Here is a 19704-nt window from a genome sequence, read left to right as displayed (position 1 = left end):
CTGTCAAGCCCTGGGCTTTCACTCTGAGTGAGACAGGAAGCCACTGGAAGGTTCTGAGCAGGAGAATAACTTGATCTGAGTTTTTGTTTTGTTTTGTTTCAAAGATTTTATTTATTTATTTGACAGACAGAGATCACAAGTAGGCAGAGAGGCAGGCAGAGAGAGAGAGGAAGGGAAGCAGGCTCCCTGCCGAGCAGAGAGCCTGATGCGGGACTCGATCCCAGGACCTTGGGATCATGACCCGAGCCGAAGGCAAGGCTTTAACCCACTAAGCCACCCAGGCGCCCCTTGATTTGAGTTTTAAAGGGATAGCTCTGCCTTGTTAAGAACAACAGGAAGGGCAGGGGTGGTCAGAGGCACTATGAGATTGCACTACTAATCCATGTAAGAGATGACAGCAGCACTGGAAAAGAGGCTGGATGGTGGACATATACAGAAGGTAGAACCCACAGTAATATTTGTTGATAGACTGGATATGGGGTATGAGCAAAAGTCAAGGATGACTGCACATTTTCTGATTTGAGCAAACAGAAGGATGGAATTATCACTGACTGAGATAAGAAAGCCTGTAAGAAGAATTGGTTTGAAGGGAAACATGAGGATTTCAGTTTAGGACATGTTAAGTTTGAAGAAGAGATATAAATTTGGAAATTTTCAGCAAATAACTAGGCAAAGCCATGAGACTAGGTAAGATCAAGAAGGTAAGCACAGACTAAGAAAACAAAGGTGCATGAACGAGGCATCTGGAGGTGCCAACCAGTTAAGGCTGGGGAGATATAGAACAAGACTGAGAAGGAACAGTCAATGAAATGAGAAGAAAACCAGAAGAGTATAATGTCCTGGAAACCAAGGAGGTAAAGTATCAAGGTGGGAGGACAGGGGGGTGGCAGGCAGGTGAGCGTGCTGAGAGGATTCAGAAATATGGAGGTCTTGACAAGCAAAGGAATGAAAGACCTTGACTGGAATCTGCTCAGTGCCTGACACATGCAAGGGAACATGCTTTTCAGTAGGGTTAGAGCATCACCAAGAGAAACTTGGGTAGCAAAGCTCAATTAGAGATCCCTTCTTGTTGAGCCCTCTAAGTGGATTTCTTATAAACTAGCAGTCAAATCCTGAAAAACATCCAATGAGATGGGCTAAAAATACAGCAAAACTTCTAATTATAAAGTAATAGTTCTAAATTCTTATTTTAAGTCCTCTGTGAGTAAAAGGGTAACATTCACCTTATCCTTGAACTATCATGATGCAGATGATATGCTGGGCTAAGTAATAGTAAGGCATTCAGCAAATATTGACTGTGCACCTATGTATTGGGCAATGTGAATATGGCAGTTAATAGGATGACCAAATCCCCCTGCTTAATGTAAAGTTTTAAAACAGGCTTTAAACAAATGATCACAAATGTGATGGTTGTTATGAAATGGGAAGTACAAGGAGCAATATATAATTGTGTCTATTGCAGGATTCTGAAAATGAATGACAGTAAGTACCAGTTTCAGTTCTGCAGTATAAACTGTATTTCCAGTTATTCTTTTCTGGTACTCATTTTCAACTCACTGGTTGATACAGAGCTGTCCAAATGCCTCTTGAACAGAATGTAAAGAAATTAACCGGAAAGAGAAAGTCTTAAAAAAACAGCCCAAAGCTCCAGAATTACTAATTATTTAGATGTGGAATAATGCCTTTAAAAACCTTGGCTCAATTAAAAATAGAAGCTGTAATATTAGGGAAATTAAATGTTGTCAACAGTGGAGAGTTTGGTCTCTTACCTTGATCACCAAGTACAAGGGCACCGGCTTCCAAAGCAAAATCTCCAGAGGAACTATCTTTTGAAAGAGTTACAGTCAAACCAGAGGTGGTTGTGGTATTACCACAAACATACACACCACGGGGAGCAACGTTGCATACTGCCTAGGGAAACAGAAGGTTTAAAAGAATCAGCCAGGGGTATCTGGGTGGTGCAGTTGAGCATTGGACTCTTGATTTTGGCTCAGGTCTTGATCTCAGGATTGTGAGATCAAGCCCTGCACTGGGCTGCACACTGGGCATGGGGTCTTCTTGGGATTCTCTCTCCGTCTCCCTATGGTCCTCACCCACCGTGTGCTCTCTAATAAATAAATCTTAAAAAAAATTTAGAAAAAGAATCAGACAAAGTAAAAGGGAAAAACAGCTAATAGTGACAGCTCACAAATGTCAGCTATATGCCAAGTACTCTTCTAACAGCTTTACTGTATAATCTTTACTACCACAGTTAATAGCAAGGTATTATTACACCCCCATCTTGTGACATAGAAAACCAAGGCCTGCAGAGAGTAACTCACACTGCTATGAAGGTGTAAACCCAGGCAGCCTGCCTCTGATATCTGTGGTCATATGAACACACACAGTTTCATTTTATGCTTCATTTTCAAGTTCAAACAGAAAATACATGAGGGCCAATTTTAATTTCAAAGGTTTCAATGCTTCTTTGTATAGCAGGTAATAAAACAGCTCAATAATGCTTACCTTGTGAGTAAACAAGCTATGGCAGGTCAGAAAAGTGGTTAAATAGCACAAGAATTAAAAGCCTGGACTTCCAGAGTCAGGAAGACCTGTTTAAATCTTGACTTTACTGTATACTGGCTATGCTGCTCTCAGATCTCTCTAAGCCTATTTATGTTTTATCACCTACATCCCTGAGGAGTAAGTGAGATTATGTATGTAAGGCACTTAATCTGGTACCTGGCACACATACCCAATGAAAGGCAGTAAACAATTCATAACTGTTAGTGTTAACCTAATTTTTAAAAACTCTGGTTTAGCAGGGCTAGAACACTTACATACAACACACTCCACCATTTACAACATTTAATTTCTATTAATATTACAGTTTCTATTTTTAAATTAAACTAAATGGCATTATCCCAGGTTTTAAAAAACATGAAAAACTGCCAGTGTCATTCCTTGGTATTAAATTTTTTTTCAGTACCATTAAATGTATTTTGAAACCATCATCTGCCAAGAACGATTTCTTAAATTAAAAAGGAGTAAGAGAAGGGTATTTGGGTGGCTCAGTCGGTGGGGGCTTCCGACTCTTGATTTTGGCTTGGGTCATGATCTCGGGGGTTGCAGGACTGAGCTCCATGTCAGGCTCTGCACTTGGATAGGAGTCTGCTTGGGATTCTCTCTTTCCCTCTGCCCGTCCCTGCCGTGCTAGCAGGTGCACTAGTTTGCTCACCTCTCTCAAATTTTTTTAAAAGTCTCATTTATTTATTTCAGGGAGTGAGCAAGAGAGAGCATAAGCAGGGGAAGGGGCAAAGGGAGAAAAAGCAGCACACTCACTGCTGAGCAGAGAGCCTGATGTGGGGGTTTGATCCTTGGACTGTGAGATCATGACCAGAGCCAAAGGCAGACACTTAAGTGACTGAGCCAGCCACCCCTAAATAAGTAAATCTTTTTTTTTTTTTTTTAAGATCTTATTTATTTGACAGAGAAAGTGGGAGAGAGCACAAGCAGACAGAGCAGCAGAGAGAGAGAAGAAACAGACTCTCCACTGAGCAGGTAGCCCGATGCGGGGCTCGATCCCAGAACCCTGGGATCAAGACCCAAGCTGAAGGACAGTGGGCTTATAAATGCAATGATGAGGTCAAAGCTGTTCTCAATCCTGGCTGCCCAGCGCAATCACCTGTGGAAGGTTATACACGCACAGATATACTAGAACCCTAATCCAGAGGTTCTTAATTTAGTTGGACTAGGGCAGGCCCCAGGATTTTCAGAGTTCCAAAGATGATTCTGATATGCAGTCAGAGTTCCCCTGAACAAAGATTCAGTAGCCACAGGACTACTTACAAAGAGATCCCTGGTCTGGTCACATTTTCCTTCCTTCCTTTTTAAAAAAAAAAAGATTTATTTATTTGACAGAGACACAGAGAGAGGGAACACAGCAGAGGGAATGGGAGAAGGAGAAGCAAGCTCCCCACAGAGCAGGGAGCCTGATGCAGGGCTCAATCCCAGGACCCTGGGATCATGACCTGAGCTGAAGGCAAACGCCTAATGACTGAGCCACCCAGGTGCCCCTCTGGTCACATTTTTCTACACTGGGGATGGTCCGAAGGAAAGGGACACATGGGCATTCCCAGAAAGGACATTATGACTGGCTTACCAGGTGTCATTCCCAGGCAACCAAAAGTATTCCAACAAGCAGAACCTACTAGGGCCATCATAAGCCCTGGCGGGAGAACCACTAAGCTCTGACTGGCAGAGGCAGAATGTTCTTGGGCACCAACAAGAAGTTGGTCACAGAAGTTGCCTTGCTTAAAACTCACAGAGAAGCAGTGGAGATGCATACAGATCTCTTATCTTTATCAGACAGTTCCTAAAGCTCAATAGTGTTTTTTTTTGTTTGTTTTTGTTTTGTTTTGTTTTTTTATATTTTATTTATTTGACAGAGAGAAATCACAACTAGGCAGAGAGGCAGGCAGAGAGAGAGAAGGAAGCAGGCCTCCTGCAGAGCAGAGAGCCCGATGCGGGGCTCGATCCCAGGACCCCCGGGATCATGACCTGAGCCGAAGGCAGAGCCTTTAACCCAGGAGCCACCCAGGTGCCCCTCAATACAGTGTTTATGTAGTTTTGTGAAGAAAGAAGGCATGACCCTGCTTCCCTGCTCTTGACTTTCTCAAACTATTCTGTTCATAGGTGAAGCCACAACAAAATAGACTAGCAAAGCTGATACCAAAAAAAAGGGGTTAGAGAAATGGTTAACACTTCACAATAGCTGACATCTCAACAGATCACCATGTCTACACAGCCTGTGTGACAGAAAGCAGACTCTATTTGAAAGGATGGCCAGAGAGAAGTGACACATTACCCACACAAACCCCAATTCACTTTTACCACCAGACTAACTCTATCCTCTGGAACACAAATATTAGAAGCTTTGAGAAAATTCACTTATGAATCAGTCATACATTTCATAAGGAATACATCAAATATTAGATGACTGGTTTCCTACCTGTAGCATCTGACTCTTTCCCAAGCCTGGATCTCCAACAATAAGGACATGTGGATCTCCTCGAATCGGAATTCTGTTTTTGTCATCTGCGTATTTTTGGCTTCCTCCGAAAAGTGCTAATGCCAAGCCTGCTTTAACAAGCTCAAGTGTGAAGGGGGGGGGGGGGGAGAAAAACCTCAAAACTGAGAAGGACACAAAGACGAATAGCAAAAAAGGGATGCTTCTCCTTCCATATTTACATTTACTTGAGAATTTTTTTAAAAAACATGGTTGAACTTTACTTTTTTTCCCTAAAGAAATTAATTTACAATATAAACTTCTATAAGGTAAATGATTAGAAAGCAAAAACTAGGAAGCATATAAAACCAAAGAAGTACCTTTAAAAGTCAGTGAGTAAAGACCTACCTTGCAAGGCATGAATCTACTCCACAAAACTGGGAAATACTTGCTAGCTTCTGCTTTAACACTTAGTGCCCAAAGTCACTTTAAAGGTACCTCATTCCCATTAGCTCAAATTAGTAAGAATCTTGTTCATACAATGAAGCTGCAGTTTGCCTTTCATATCATTCGCTTATCAAGAGTAATGACATATTGAAATACAAATAAATGGCTTATAAAAATTAGCTCTTTTTTGCCAACTTTATATATTTTTGGGTAAAGATGAAGTACTTACTTCATGACCAAAAATGACAGGGCAAAGTGAGCTGAAAAACAGAATACAACTTATAAATTCTTATTTATGCTTCATCAATCCATTAGAAGATCTACTTTTTAACTTGCTTAAGTTGCTTTATTCAGCATCAAAAAAGGGAAAAGGCAAACATAAAATTTAAATCCCTCAAACAACTCAAGACATTTTACTCTAACAGTAAGTTTCTCGAAATTCTGGTTAATTCATAAAGGGAAGAATGCTTTAAAAATTGTGGCTGTGTAAGGGAAACAGAATACTTGTAAAGCATTTTACTTTTTTCAAAGAGTGAGCAACAGCAGGGGCAGGGAGGGGCAGAGAAAATCTCAAGCAGGTTCCACACCCAATGTGGGCTCAATCTCAGGACGCTGAGATTATGACCTGAGCCCAAATCAAGAGTCAGATGCTTAACTGATTAGGCTACACAGGTGCCCCTTTGCAAAGCATTTTAAAGTTCTACTGTTGATCTATCACCAGCCTTTAAAAGACCTCATAATCACGGTCTTCTACTTTAGGCACCATACATGGATTACCACCCCTTCTCACTCTCCCATTCCCTTCCCAGTATTCCTGGGGATTACCTCCCAAATAAATGCTTACCCAAACTGCTGCTTCTGAAGAAACCTAAACTAAAACAACCTTCCACTGTCTTCTCCATTCTCCTTTCATGGTCCTCCACTTGTTAATCTAGCAAAGGTGGACAAACTTTTTCTTAAAAGGCCAGAACAGTATCTTTTCAGCTTTACTGTCTGGGTCACAGCTATTTGTACGAAAGTAGTTACGTCGATGAATGGATGGCACTGTGTTCAAATAAAATTTTATTTATAAAACCAGGCAGCCTGCCTAACTTGCCACACCCTCCAAGATTAACAAATGGACAGCCATGAAAAATTCTAGTTTTAATGCTGAAATCCCAAATATAGAACTAAAGGGTAAAAATAACCTGTGGGAAAACCTTTCTAGTATGGCAGAAGGACCACTGCAAAGATTTTCCTTATTCAAAATGGGTAAGAGGGACCAATCGAAGTGGTGTTTTGATCTTCAGCCAGGTGGCTCCTCCCCATCTGCTCACAGCCCCCTCACCACAATGTCCATGCTCCACAGATCACACCCTCACTCTAGCTCAGAGCACCCCTTCTCCCAGAGTAGGTCTGGATGGCTGCCTATTCAGAAAAGTCTCTGAGGGTTTAAGGACAAAGACCCCCTGAGGAACTCCATACTTTTCTCAGCTGACTAACATATTAAAGGAAGAAAGAGTCAAATTCTCTTAGTGTCCTAAGCCCAAGTAAGGAAAACACAACGGGGTTATGTGTTCTAACACAACACATTTCAAAACCTCACTTCTTTACTACTATTAGGTACATCTGTTTTTCAGTCTCTCTTGTTTTCCTCTATTTCTTCAAAATCATCCAAAAAATTGTTTAAAAGCTTTTAAAATAACAGCATGCTGTGTTAACTGTGTTAAATATGTTATAAAATCTCATGTAATCCTTGGAACAACCTTCTGAGGCAGGAATTATTTCTATTTTAAGATGAGAAAAATGAAGGAGGTATAAGTAACATGCTTCCAAACACACTGGAAGTAAGTGCTTAAAGTGGGATTCTAATTTAGATTTAACTAAAATTAAAAAAAAAAAGCTCTTAACCACTAAAGCAAAAGTTGCCTCAATTTGCATCTTTTTATAAAAGAATATTACGAATATTTACTGAATATAAGTGACTTCTATCTGAATCTCTTTCTTGCTTTTTAAAAGTAAACAAACAACCCCTTACATACAGCTAACTGAAATGACTGGAGTTCAAAGTCCCATCACTTCTTCTGCTCAGTGACCAACTTCTAGCGTGAGATAGTAAATTTCCTTTAAGGATTAAACACGGAGATCAACAAACTTTTCCCTAGAGGTACAGACAGTAAATATCTGTGAGCCATTCCCTGTTGCAACTACTCAGTTCTACTACTGCAGCTGGAAAGCAGCCAGGCACCTCATATATGAATGATTATGGCTGTGTTCCAATAAGTTTATTTGTAGGAAGTGAAATCTGAATTTTATATAAATCTGTGTGTCACAAAATAGTCTTTTTTTCAACTATTAAAAAATGTAAAAACTATTCTTAGCTTATGGGCCATATAAAAATGGGCAGTTGGATGGATTTGACCTATGAACTATAATTTGCAACCATTTTGACTAGTTTTTGTTACTTGTAGCCAAGAGCACCCCTATGGCATACATAACATAATAAAACTTCAGATAATCTCATACATACTTGACAATGAGTTTAAACAGGTTTTCTTCAGCTTGAATCTCTTGGATGGCATAAAGGTCTTTAAGTGAGAACTCCATCAACACTCCATGCTTACACCCATCCTCAGAAGTCTTCGTTTTCTGTCCTTTGCTATTACTAACAGAATTTGCTTCAATGTACAAAAGGAACATGCATTTGTCATTCTTATTTCGAGAACCTGTAAATTTCAAAGTACGAAATACAATAATTGGTATTTTCATTTTCTCTACAAAGACTTAAACGGAATGAAAAAAAAAAAAGGCACACTAAGCTACAAATAAACCTTTATTTTAAAAGAAAAGTTTCACCCATGTAAGAAATAAGGAATTCCCTGTATTAGTGGAGATTCAAAGGTATCTTCAAAAAAGATGCTGGCAAATTTTTAAGAAACAATCAAAATGAGAAAAGCATTATATAATACCTTCTTCAGCATTTGAGACTTTCACAACTCCAGTAATGGTCACTGTGTCTCCTGGGACACAGCTATCCACAAGATCGTGAACGAGTTCACACTCTATTGTTCGTGGAATCCGACCTGCTTCTCGCTGATCATCAGACATCAGCTCCTGGATTCTAAAAAGTTAAACAATTTTCAATGAGTATAGATACTGACTTTAATTTTCTCAACATGTCATCTATTCATGACCCACAAGGTACCAAGCTAGATAAAGAGCAGATTAGTGGGGTGGGGGGAAGCTCAATGGTGTATCTAATATTACTTCCGCAGTTTCCCATTAAGGATGGCAGGATGAGCATATACATTTGCCTACCCTCTCTCCAAAATGTCCACCAAAATGGCAGTTACTACATAGGTAAAGAGAAGTTTTAGGGTGTGCAGAGGTGTTACCAATAAATAAGACCTCTTGACATTTTAGAAAACAGCAAGTGGGAAAGTATAGATGAATAAAACAAAGTCCAAAATATACACAGGAAAAAGTTACAAGGATCTAAGAGAAGTGGGAGCCTCTAGGTTGGAGCTGGCAGGAATGGAGAGTAGGGAATTCTTGTTTCTTACATAGGTGAAACATCCTTTCAACGGCTGGCTAAAAGGAAATAGGATAATCAACTGAAAGACAAGTCACAGAATAGCTGTTCAGAATTCTTTGGTAGGTGGTTGGGTAAGCAAAGAATGAGGGCATTCCAGCAAACCAGGCTTTACTGTTTAACAAAAACCAGAGCACTGTTCTAGAGTAATGGCTTTATCCATTGTGAGGGGAGCTACAGCATCTAATGAGGGCATCAGAGCTCCAGAACAAAGCCTCCTCATTCTGGCATCTGAGAAACCCAACTCTGATTCAAAAACATATTCACAGAGCAAAATTTGATAGTCAAAACCCCTATCTTCTTACCAGGAGGCATGCTTCATGAGGAAAACTCCTACTTTATATAGCAAAAGAAATCTATCCTACTTAACCCCCCAAATTTCTCATTGCTCATCAGATATTTCAGGATGAAATGGCAATAATTCAGTGAAAAGAAGAGCACTAGAAACAAACAAAAGCTGCCTAAGAGTTTCTGAGAAAATCTTATCATCATAAAACAATAAGTGGCTATAAAAAGGGAACTATGAGAAAACAAGTGTGATATCATGAAAATTAAAAATACGTATATAAAAAACAAATATTTATAGGAAACAAACAAAAAAGTCAAAGAAATCTAGAAAATGGCACAGAGAAAGCAAAGGGTGAAAAAAGTTTAAAAGACAGATGAACAGTCCCAATGAATGTATCTGATAGGAAGCTCAAAGACAGAAAACAGATGTTCTAGAGTCCAAGACAACTCCAGAAGAACTGATCACTGTCCAGCAGGATGAAGACATTTAGATGTACTCTCATTACTTCAGAACACCATAGACAGAAAGATTTCAAAAAGTGGGAAAAGCACTAAACAACACAGTCCAAATATGAAGCACACTAAAATAGGGAAGAAGGCAAGAGAGTAAAAGAAAAGAGAATTCGCTTTGATTTTGACACATGGATCATTTAAGGGAAAAAAACAAAACAACACAATAACATAAATTACATCTCCTTTTCTTGGCATTTGACCACCTTCCTTGTTTCTTTGTTAAACAAAGATGATCATAAAAATATAAATGCTCTTGTTTTTGTTAGATATGACCTATAGATTAAACAAGGAAGACAGTTATGATTGGAAAAGAGAAGTAAACCTTGACAATGTAAAATTAACATCATGCTGAAAGAAGTCTAGCAGTAGAAGGGGGATAAGTAAAGGCAAGTGCATCACCTCTAATATCCTTGGTTCAGAGAGTGGGTGAGTAAAGAGAGGGAAGCCATGAAAAGATGTCACCTAAAGTTATGTATAACACAATAAGCAGTTGTGGGAACCGTGGCCTACTACACTGATTTTTAAAAATATTTACAGGCATTACCTTAAAATTTTTTGTTGTTGTTGTTGTTTGGCCACACTCACATTCCAATTTAATTATATAGCAATTATATAGCATGAGGTCAGGGGCTTAGGGCCTCTCATCCATTTTTTCACCAACTGAATTAGTATCTCCCCCTGCAAGTGCTGCTTGGCCCCCAACCCTTGGGGATGGCCACCTGGAGCCCATCTGCTGAAGCCAGTGGCACATGTATTTTCCCATTCCACAGAGCCATCCTGATGGCTTCCACCGAACTTCATAAAATCTTCTGGGTCAGTGGATTTTTGTTGGCATATAATGGGAACCAAGGCTTTCAACCAACCATGGCTTTGAAAGCCCAACAGTTACCAGTCCAGCATTTGTGATCTGTTCCTAGCCTTTTTTTTTTTTTTAAATTCCAGGATAACATACATTGTCATATTAGTTTCAGGTGTACAACATAGTGATGCAACAGTTCCATACATGACTCAGTGCTCATGTTGATGAGCCCCTATTTCACCCATCCCATTCACCTCCCCTCTGGTAACCATCTGTTTGTTCCCTATTAGTTAAGATTCTGTTTTTTTGGTTTGTCTCTTTTTCTCTTTGATCATTTGTTTTGTTTCTTAAATTCCACATATGAGTGAAATCATATGGTATTTGTCTTTCTCTGATTGGTTTATTTCACTTAGCATTATACTCTCTCAATCCTCCATGTTGTTGCAAATGGCAAAATCACATTCATTTTTATGGCTGAGTAACATTCCATTATATTTATACACACACACAGACAGACGCCACATCTTTATCCATTCATCTATCAATGGACACAGGCCGCTACCAATTATTTTTAATTCTCTTAACTTACTTCACAATGGCAGTGAGCTGAATTATGACTCCCAAAAGATATGTCTGGAAAGTTTCTGTTCAACAATCAACTGATAGCCTTATGGGGTTTCCCCTGTATGTAAATGTTTTCGTTCTTTTCTCTCACAGCTTTTAAAACTTTCTTTATCACTATTTTTTTTCTAACCATTTTAACTACTATGTGCCTTGGACCTCCTTAATTTGATTTTGTTTAGTGCCTTCTGTGCTTCCTATTTCTTTCCTTCCTCAGATTTGGTAAGTTTTGGGTTCCTATTTCTTCAAGTAATTTTCTGACCCCCTTATCTCTCTTCTTCTTCTGGGATCCCTACAGTAAATGTTATTATGCTTGATGGTGTAACTGAATTCCATAAGTCTATTTTCATTTTTTATTATTTTTCCTCTCTCCTGTTCAGCATGCTTCTCATTACTGTCCTTCAAGTCTCTGACCTGTTCTGCTAGTCTACTATTTATTCCCACTAGTGTATTTTTAATTTCAGTTACTGAGTTTTTCATCTCTGATTTATTCTTTTCTATATTTTCTCTTTGCTGAGGGTCTCACTGAGGTCCTTCACCCTTTTCTCTAGTACAACAAGTATCTTTATGACCATTACTTTAAACTCTCTATCAGGCATATTGTTTATCTCCATTTCATTTAGGTCTCTTGCTGTGATTTTCTCCTGTTTTTTCACTCGGGACATATTCCTCTGCTTCCTTATTTTGACTAACTCTGTTTCTATGTTAGAAAAATCAGCTATGTCTCCCGCTCTTGAAAGTAGTGGCTTTATGAAGAACGGGTCCTATAATGCCCTACAGTGCAATGGCTCCTGTTCTTAAGAACTTGGCCCTTCAGGGGTATCTCCTATGTGTGTTCCATGTGCCCTATTATGGCTGAGACACGTTTTGTCTTCAGTCCAGTAGTCTATAATGGTTCTCTCTGCCTGTTGTGGGCAGGGTTTGGTCCCTGTGTTGTTAGTGGGCCAGCCTGGGCCACCCCAGGCTTGAGTTGACTGAGGCCAGGTGTTTGCCACCCTGCAGGAACATCAAACTGCAGGGTGCTCTCCCTGTATTATCCCGAGAAGCTTCTCTTGGTGGGCAGGGCCTACAGTCAGACCAGATGTCTGTCCCAGCCCACTGCTGGGGACACAGCTGGACTGGTGTGAATGGTTATCTTCCCCTTTCCCTGGGGTAGGAGTCACTTTGGAGTGCTGCTGGCCCTTGTCAGGGCTGCTTGCTCACTGCCACACTGTGGTGCCACTCTGGATGCTCTCCTACAGGAGAATGCAGGGAGTTATGTGCACAGTGCCAGCAAGGTCCACACCAGCTGGCTGCACGAGGGGAGCTATAGTCACTGGGAAAACTCCTGCTCTACTTGGAGGGGCTGAGTCCACAGAAAAGTAGATGGGTGGGGTGTGCCATTAGCAAGCTAGGTGGAAGGTGGAGAGTACTGCACTGTCCTGGTTCCCACAGGTGTCTCTATACCTAGGCTGGGCATCGGGGAGGGGAGATAGCAATAGCTATCTTTTGTTCTTCGATAAATCTCCCAAATACACCTGCCCCTCCAGTATATGCTCTGAGATTAGTAAACAAATCTCCCTCCTGTATAACAAGGAATTTCTTTTGAAGCCCTTTTTGTCTAGGTTTTTAAAAATAATTTTTAAAATTTTTTATTTTTTTAATTAACATAATAATGTATTATTAGCCCCAGGGAAAACCAGGAATTTTTTAAACTGCTGCTTCTATGTTGCATCTTAGCAGGGCTGTTTGTTGCACTGTCTGTTTAAAGGCAGGGACTCGGCTTCCTCTCACCATCCAGCCCTCCCAGAGCTGAGCCACTGATTTTTTTTTTTTTTTAAGATTTTATTTATTTATTTGTTAGAGAGAGAGAGAGAGAGATAGAGAGAGAGAGTGAACACTGGCAGACGGAGGCAGAGGGAGAAGCAGGCTCCCTGCTGATCAAGGAGCCTGATGTGGGACTCGATCCCAGGACACTGGGATCACGACCTGAGCCGAAGGCAGCTGCTTAACCAACTGAGCCACCCAGGCATCCCTGAGCCACTGATTTTTAAAGGTCAGGTGTTAAGCCCAGCTGATTGTAAGAACTCACAAAATGAGGCCCTTCTGGTTTTCAAAATCAAAGGTTATGGGTGTTTGCGTTCCCCATGCAATTTCCCTGTGCCTGGGTGCCTGTTGTGGAGGTCTGCTTCTCTCCCCTCCCTACAAGTGCTGCTGAGTCTCTCCCCCACATAGTCCCATGGATCCGTTCAGCTCCTGACCACATCTTCACCCTTCCTACCCTCTTGTGTCCTCTTCTCTATATTTAGCTGTGGAGAGTCTCTTCTGCCAGTCTTCAGGTTGCTTTTGGGGTTATTTACACTGATGTGGGTGTTACCTACTTGTATCCATGAGACCAAGTGAGCGTAGGATCCTCCTACTCTGCCATCTTCCCCAGAAGTCTTTAAAACTTCTTTAAATAATGAATGTAAGTAAAAACCCTGAATGTTAAAATAATAACTTTGGAATACATTCGTTATCCATCTGGATTAACCTCCCAATTTAGACTTTTCTTACTAAAACAGATAAACAGAAAGAGAAATTAACGATTACTGTAATCTCATTTCCAAGAGTATCTTCTCAACATATTTTTGTATTTCTTGCCAGTTTTATCACTAAAAACACTGTACACGTTTTTAATGTCATTTCAAAATATTCTTCTGCAACATCATATTTAATGGCTACACAATACTCTTGTACCATCCTACTTAAAACATTTTCTTCAGATGTTTAGGCTGTTCCCCATTTAAACACACACACACACACACACACACACACACACTGAAAACATATACTTTTAGCAAGCTATTTCTTTGCATACTGTGACTGTTTTTACCAGGTAACCTTTAGAACTGGGACTGCTTCAAATACAAAGTTTCACTTTGATGCATTCAAATATTTCAATGCACTAGCTGAGAAACAATAATTCTTTATGACCACTCCAAACTAAGCCTCAGAAAAAAATGAAATTGAATTTACTCTAAGTGCAGGAAGACCTTTCACCTAGGGCACGTAGTCGTTTTATGTATCTATACATTAGTAGAATAAAACCATAATGTAAGCTAATACTATACTAACAAAGTGCTACTATAACTCAATCAAAATGAACTTTAGCAATACCTTACATTTAAAGATTCAAGAAAAGGGGTGCCTGGGTGGGTCAGTTGGTTGGGCATCTGCTTTCAGCTCAGGCCATGATCCTGGAGACCCAGGATTGAGCCCAGCGTCGGGCTTCCCACTGAGCGGGAAATATGCTTCTCCCTCTGCCTTCACCCTGCTAATGCTCTCTCTCAAATAAATAAATAAAATATTAAAAAAAGAAAATGATTTAAAGATTCCAGAAAAGGATTTAAATGGCCTCCATTTTTTTTAAAGTTTATTATTTTACAAGGTGGGGAGAGACCAAGGGAACTAGGAGAGAAAGAATCTCTAACAGACTTCCCAGTGAGTGGGGAACCTGACTCGGGGCTCATTCTCATGACCCTGAGATCATGACCTGAGCCAAAACCAGCTTAACCAACTGTGCCATTATGCACCCCTAAATGGCCTCCCTTTCTAAATCTGATCTAATATTAAGAGATCATCATTCAAATCCAATTAAAATATTTAAGCCTATTTTCTTGTCTGCTATTTTTACCAAAAAGCAAAAAGATTTTGTTCAAATAAATGAATTACCATAGACCTTCTATGCACCTATCCTACTGTGAGCCACAGCTCCTTTGAGGCCCTTATCACCCCCTTCAGTAGTGAAAGCCCTACAGTCTTTGCAGACCCTTGTAAACTAAAAGGGCACAAATCACACTCAAGAGTCTTAAACGTAGCCCTAAAAAAGAATGAAATCTTTCCATTTGCAACAACATGGATGGAGTTATCTATCTGGTATAATGCTAAGTGAGATAAGTCAATCAGAGAAAGACAAATACCATACGATTTCACTCATATGTGGAATTTTAGAAACAAAACAAATGAACAAAGGAAAAAAAAAGAGAAACAAACCAAGAAACAGACTCATAACTATAGAGAACAAACCGTTGATTACCAGAGGGGACATGGGTGGGAGATGGGTGAAACAGGTGAAGGGGATTAAGAATACACTTACTGTGATGAGCACTGAGCATCACTATATCGTATATCTGAAACTACATATAACACTGTTATCTACACTGGAACTAAAATTTTTAAAAATAAAATGTAAAAAAAAATTCTCAAACATTTCTTCTTTTATAAAATGGAGAATTTGTGAAGATCTCAGCTTACTGTAGAATTACGTATGTTGGTCTTAGTTTTTACAGAACAGAAAGAGGTGAAGGTAGGTAGGACGGGGCTTGGTAGCAATCCATCTCACTTTTTCTCTAGGTTCTTAGTTTTTTTAAGACCATCACCTGTTTTAACTAGGTTTCTTGGTAGCACTCTGACTTCAAAACTACCCATTATCGGGGTGCCTGGGTGGCTCAGTGGGTTAAAGCCTCTGCCTTCATCTCAGGTCATGATCCCAGGGTCCTGGGATCGAGCCCCACATTGGGCTCTCTGCTCAGGAGGAAGCCTGCTTCCCTTCCTCTCTCTCTCTCTCTGCCTGCCTCTCTGCCTACTTTTGAGCTCTGTCTCTCTGTCAAATAAATAAATAAAATCTTAAAAACAAAAACAAAAACTACTCATAATTCCATATTCAGGGATGACTTATGGGACTACAGCCAGATAAAATGGAATAAATTATTGGGTTAAAAATAGACACACACACAACCATATGATCTGCAAAATACAGCTTAAAAAAAAAACAAACCTATAGTAAAATGCCTCACACATAGTGAGAACATGAAATAAAACATGCCTGTTTCTAAGGGATTCTTTATTTTAAAACTTCCAAACAACATTTCTATCACAGCATGGAAAGAAAAATCATACAACTTTGTTGGTGTATATCCAGTTCAATGAATCAAATAAGTGAGAAATAAAATGAACTATATCTCAGTAGTAAAAGGATGTGATAGTTGTACTTAAAATCTTTTCTGGAATCTAATATAGAACAAATTTCAAATAAAGGCAGTAATTTCAACATATAAACCCTTAACCAAATAAATCCTTTATTATATACTTTATCATTGTCTATAGATAAGACTCACGGTATAATACAGGAATATTCTAGATTTACTTGGCAGTATGAGAGATCTAAAACCTGTGTATTATTTAGTCTGGTTACTTACTTGATTGACTGCCAGTCCATCGTAACCGTAAGAGGTGAGCTACGGAGAGCAGTGAATGACCTCCCTCGACATGTGGGCACAGGACACTGCAACAAGATTAATTCACATCCAGATTTTGATAAACTACAATTACATCTCAGGAAAATGCAAATTAAAATGCTTCACTTAATATTGTTTTAAGTTGCTCCCAGAAGGGTGTTATAATAAAATGCACTACAAGCTTAATGACTTTCTATTTCCACCTGTACCAATTCTGTATTACAAGCTTTTGAAGTATTTTTTCAGCTGGTCCCTCTTGATCACTGCTCTTATTCTTTCGGCTGTGGGTGTGCAAGGCTCCTCACAAGCCTCTCACACTGAGTACATATTCCTTCCTTTGTGTGCAGTCTCCTGATCCTTGAATGCCCTCTTGCATCCAGTCCCACATATCCAGCCCAATCCTCACCTTTTCCAAAGTCTTCCTGGGTCTCCTTTAATCCATAGCTCTCCTATCTCACTTCCTTTTGCACTGTTTGTATAATATTTACTGCACACAGAAACAATACTCAAAAAGTAAGTAAATTGTGCTCAAATTTTTAAAAGTCACTTGTTTGCTATTTGGACCTCAAGATGCATTTACAAATTCAGAGATTGTGGTTGACTGTATTTTCCAAATATGGTTGCAACAGTATCTCCCCATGAGCCTTTCTAGAACTCCCACTCCCCCATCAAGAAATGGAGTCTAATTTCCCTCTTCTGTGATCTGGACAGGCTTATGACTCACTTTGTAACCAACAGAAGTGATGTCACCTGATTTCTGAGGCTAGCTCAAAAGAGGCAAAGCCATTTTTTCATGAAAGCTGGACCTATTTCTTGAAGTTCTCAGCAGCCATGTGAGCAGACTAAGTTGCCATACTGTGTCCCAGAAGCCAAAACCAGCCCAGAGAGACTCATGGAGAAGAGATGCCCAGCTAGCCCCCAACCACTCGCCTCTTGCTGTTCTGCTTTATCCACCGTTTGATTACAACTCTGTAAGAGACGTAGATGCAGAACTACCCAGCCAAGCAGTTCTTCCAAACTTCAGACTAACAGAAACCATGAGAAATAATTAAATGACTGTTGTTATTTTAAGCCACTAGGTTTTAGGGTGATTTGTTATACAGTAATAGTGACTAAAACACGATCACCTAAACAACCATCTTTCTGGTCACTTCAATTCATGAAGTTCAGACACATGTAGAACCCTTTTCACACTAGCACTCATCTTCCCAGTCAGCAATACTACCCATTATATTGGGAGGCCTGGAAATACCTTGATCAGATACAGTTAACAGAAATTACCCAGTAAGTCAGGATTGAAATTCTGGCCTCTGAACTAAAGGCAGAGCCTGAACGTTAAGCCCAGACAAAGAGTAGACGACACTCGTTCACCAATACCACTGATTATTCGGAAACAATAACCAAATCTCACATACCCTGTTCTTCCTGTAAGAGAAGGAACCCTTAAAAATTTCAATTTGTGTAAAAATGTAATAAATGTAAAATTTATTAAAGTCCAACTGATAAAGGCAACTCTGGAAAAGAAGAATAGATATGGTAAGACTCCCTGCCATTTCAAAAGTTTTAAAGAGATCAATGTAAATAGGACTGTATAGAGCTGGTACAGGACCAGTGAAAAGAAATGCATTCACATGTCTACAGGATAGTGTACCATAGAGAAAACAATACACATCTGTAGGAATACAGGGCTTAATAAATAAATAAATGGTGACAACTGGCTTTTCACTTACAAGAACAAAATTAGATCCTCAGCTTTATGCCATTCCCAAGATTAAATTCCTGATGGACAAAAATCTAAATACAAAAACGAAACCTGGGGCACCTGGGTGGCTCAGTTAGTTAAGCATCTGCCTTCGGCTCAGGTCATGATACTGGGATCCTAAGATCGAGCCCCAAGTCAGGCTCCCTGCTCAGCAGGGAGCCTTCTTCTCCCTCTCCCTCTACCCCTACCCCTGCTCTTGTGCATGCTCTCACTCATTCACTCCCTCTTAAATAAATCAATAAAATCTTTAAAAATAAAAATAAAAATGAAACTTAAAAATATTAAAAGAAAATATAAGAGATATGTTTATAATGCTCAAGTGAAGAAGGCTTTTTAAGCAGGGCTTTTTAAAACATAAAAGTTATAAGGGAAAAAAATCTGATCAATTTAACCACGTCAAAATATAAAACTATAGAACAAAAAATATACCACAAGGTTAAAAGATAAAGCAAATACTGGAAGAAGACATCTGTAATATATATAATCCATGGTTAGTATCTAGAATTCATAAGGAACTCCCATCAATAGTATAAACAGAAAATAAGATTTAAACAGAAAATTCAAAAAAGAAGGAAATTCAATGGCCAATAAAGATGTGAAAAGATGTTCAACTACAACAGAAATTGGTATAAGTACTACTTATACCAATCAGCCTGCCAAAATCTAAAGAGTCTAACAATACCAAGTGTTGATGAGAATACAGAGAAATGGCAATTATTTAACACTACCAAGAGGGGTGTAAGCTGGGACCAACAACTCTGGAAAGTTGTTTGGCAACATCTCATAGTTAACAATAAGTATATCCCACTACTGAGAAAGTCTTCTGCTAAGGAGACATGTGCAAGAATGTCTCTGCAGCATCATGTAACTGTAAAAAAATGGACACAACACAAATGTCCACCAGGAGAATGGATAAATAGTGGCTATTCATTCAATGGAATACTCCACAACAGTAAAGATGAAAGAACTAGGTGTGTATTAAGATGGGGTAAAGTCCAAAATAACCAAGTGAAAAAAAAAATTGGCAGAATGTTACATTCAGTCTATCATTTTTGTAAAAACAAACACAACAAAACAAACCCTCCAGGTACATAGTCAGGTATGAGAATGCAGACTGGAAGAATTCATGCTTATTTCAGAAAAGTGGCTCCCTCTGAGGATGGAAAAAAGTGCGTGGAATTGGGGAGGGCAACAAAGAAGAAACTTTAACTTTAACTCTAATACTTGGTATTTTACGTTTAAAAATTTAAGCTAAAATTATAAAATATTAATATTTGTCAATTCAAAATGGTGGATATACAGATATTCTCTCCACTTTTCTATGGCTTTAAGATCTATAGTCTAAAAAAAGTTAATAAAAAAGGAACACCTCACTTTCAGACAGCAGAATAAAGAAAACTTGATGTGTATACCTATTAAAGTCCAAATATAAAAATATGAATAGAAAGAATACACATC

At 39.2% G+C, this 19704-nt stretch overlaps 1 protein-coding gene across 1 annotated transcript in view; it reads right to left on the bottom strand.

The window, feature by feature from the left end:
- The window catches only part of MCM8 (minichromosome maintenance 8 homologous recombination repair factor), a 46639-nt gene that overhangs the window by 18153 nt on the left and 8782 nt on the right, over positions 1-19704 (bottom strand). The window contains exons 8-13 of the mRNA XM_080813180.1: positions 16446-16531; positions 8383-8534; positions 7944-8139; positions 5664-5694; positions 4991-5131; positions 1770-1911 (exon numbers count right to left, since the gene is read on the bottom strand). Of these exons, the coding sequence (XP_080669306.1) occupies positions 1770-1911; positions 4991-5131; positions 5664-5694; positions 7944-8139; positions 8383-8534; positions 16446-16531 (748 nt within the window). The remainder of the gene's footprint in view (positions 1-1769; positions 1912-4990; positions 5132-5663; positions 5695-7943; positions 8140-8382; positions 8535-16445; positions 16532-19704) is intronic.

Source organism: Martes martes (genome assembly GCF_963455335.1).
Source record: "Martes martes genome assembly, chromosome: 9".
NCBI classification, from domain to species: Eukaryota; Metazoa; Chordata; class Mammalia; order Carnivora; family Mustelidae; genus Martes; species Martes martes.
This window is presented reverse-complemented; position numbering and strand designations above follow the sequence as displayed.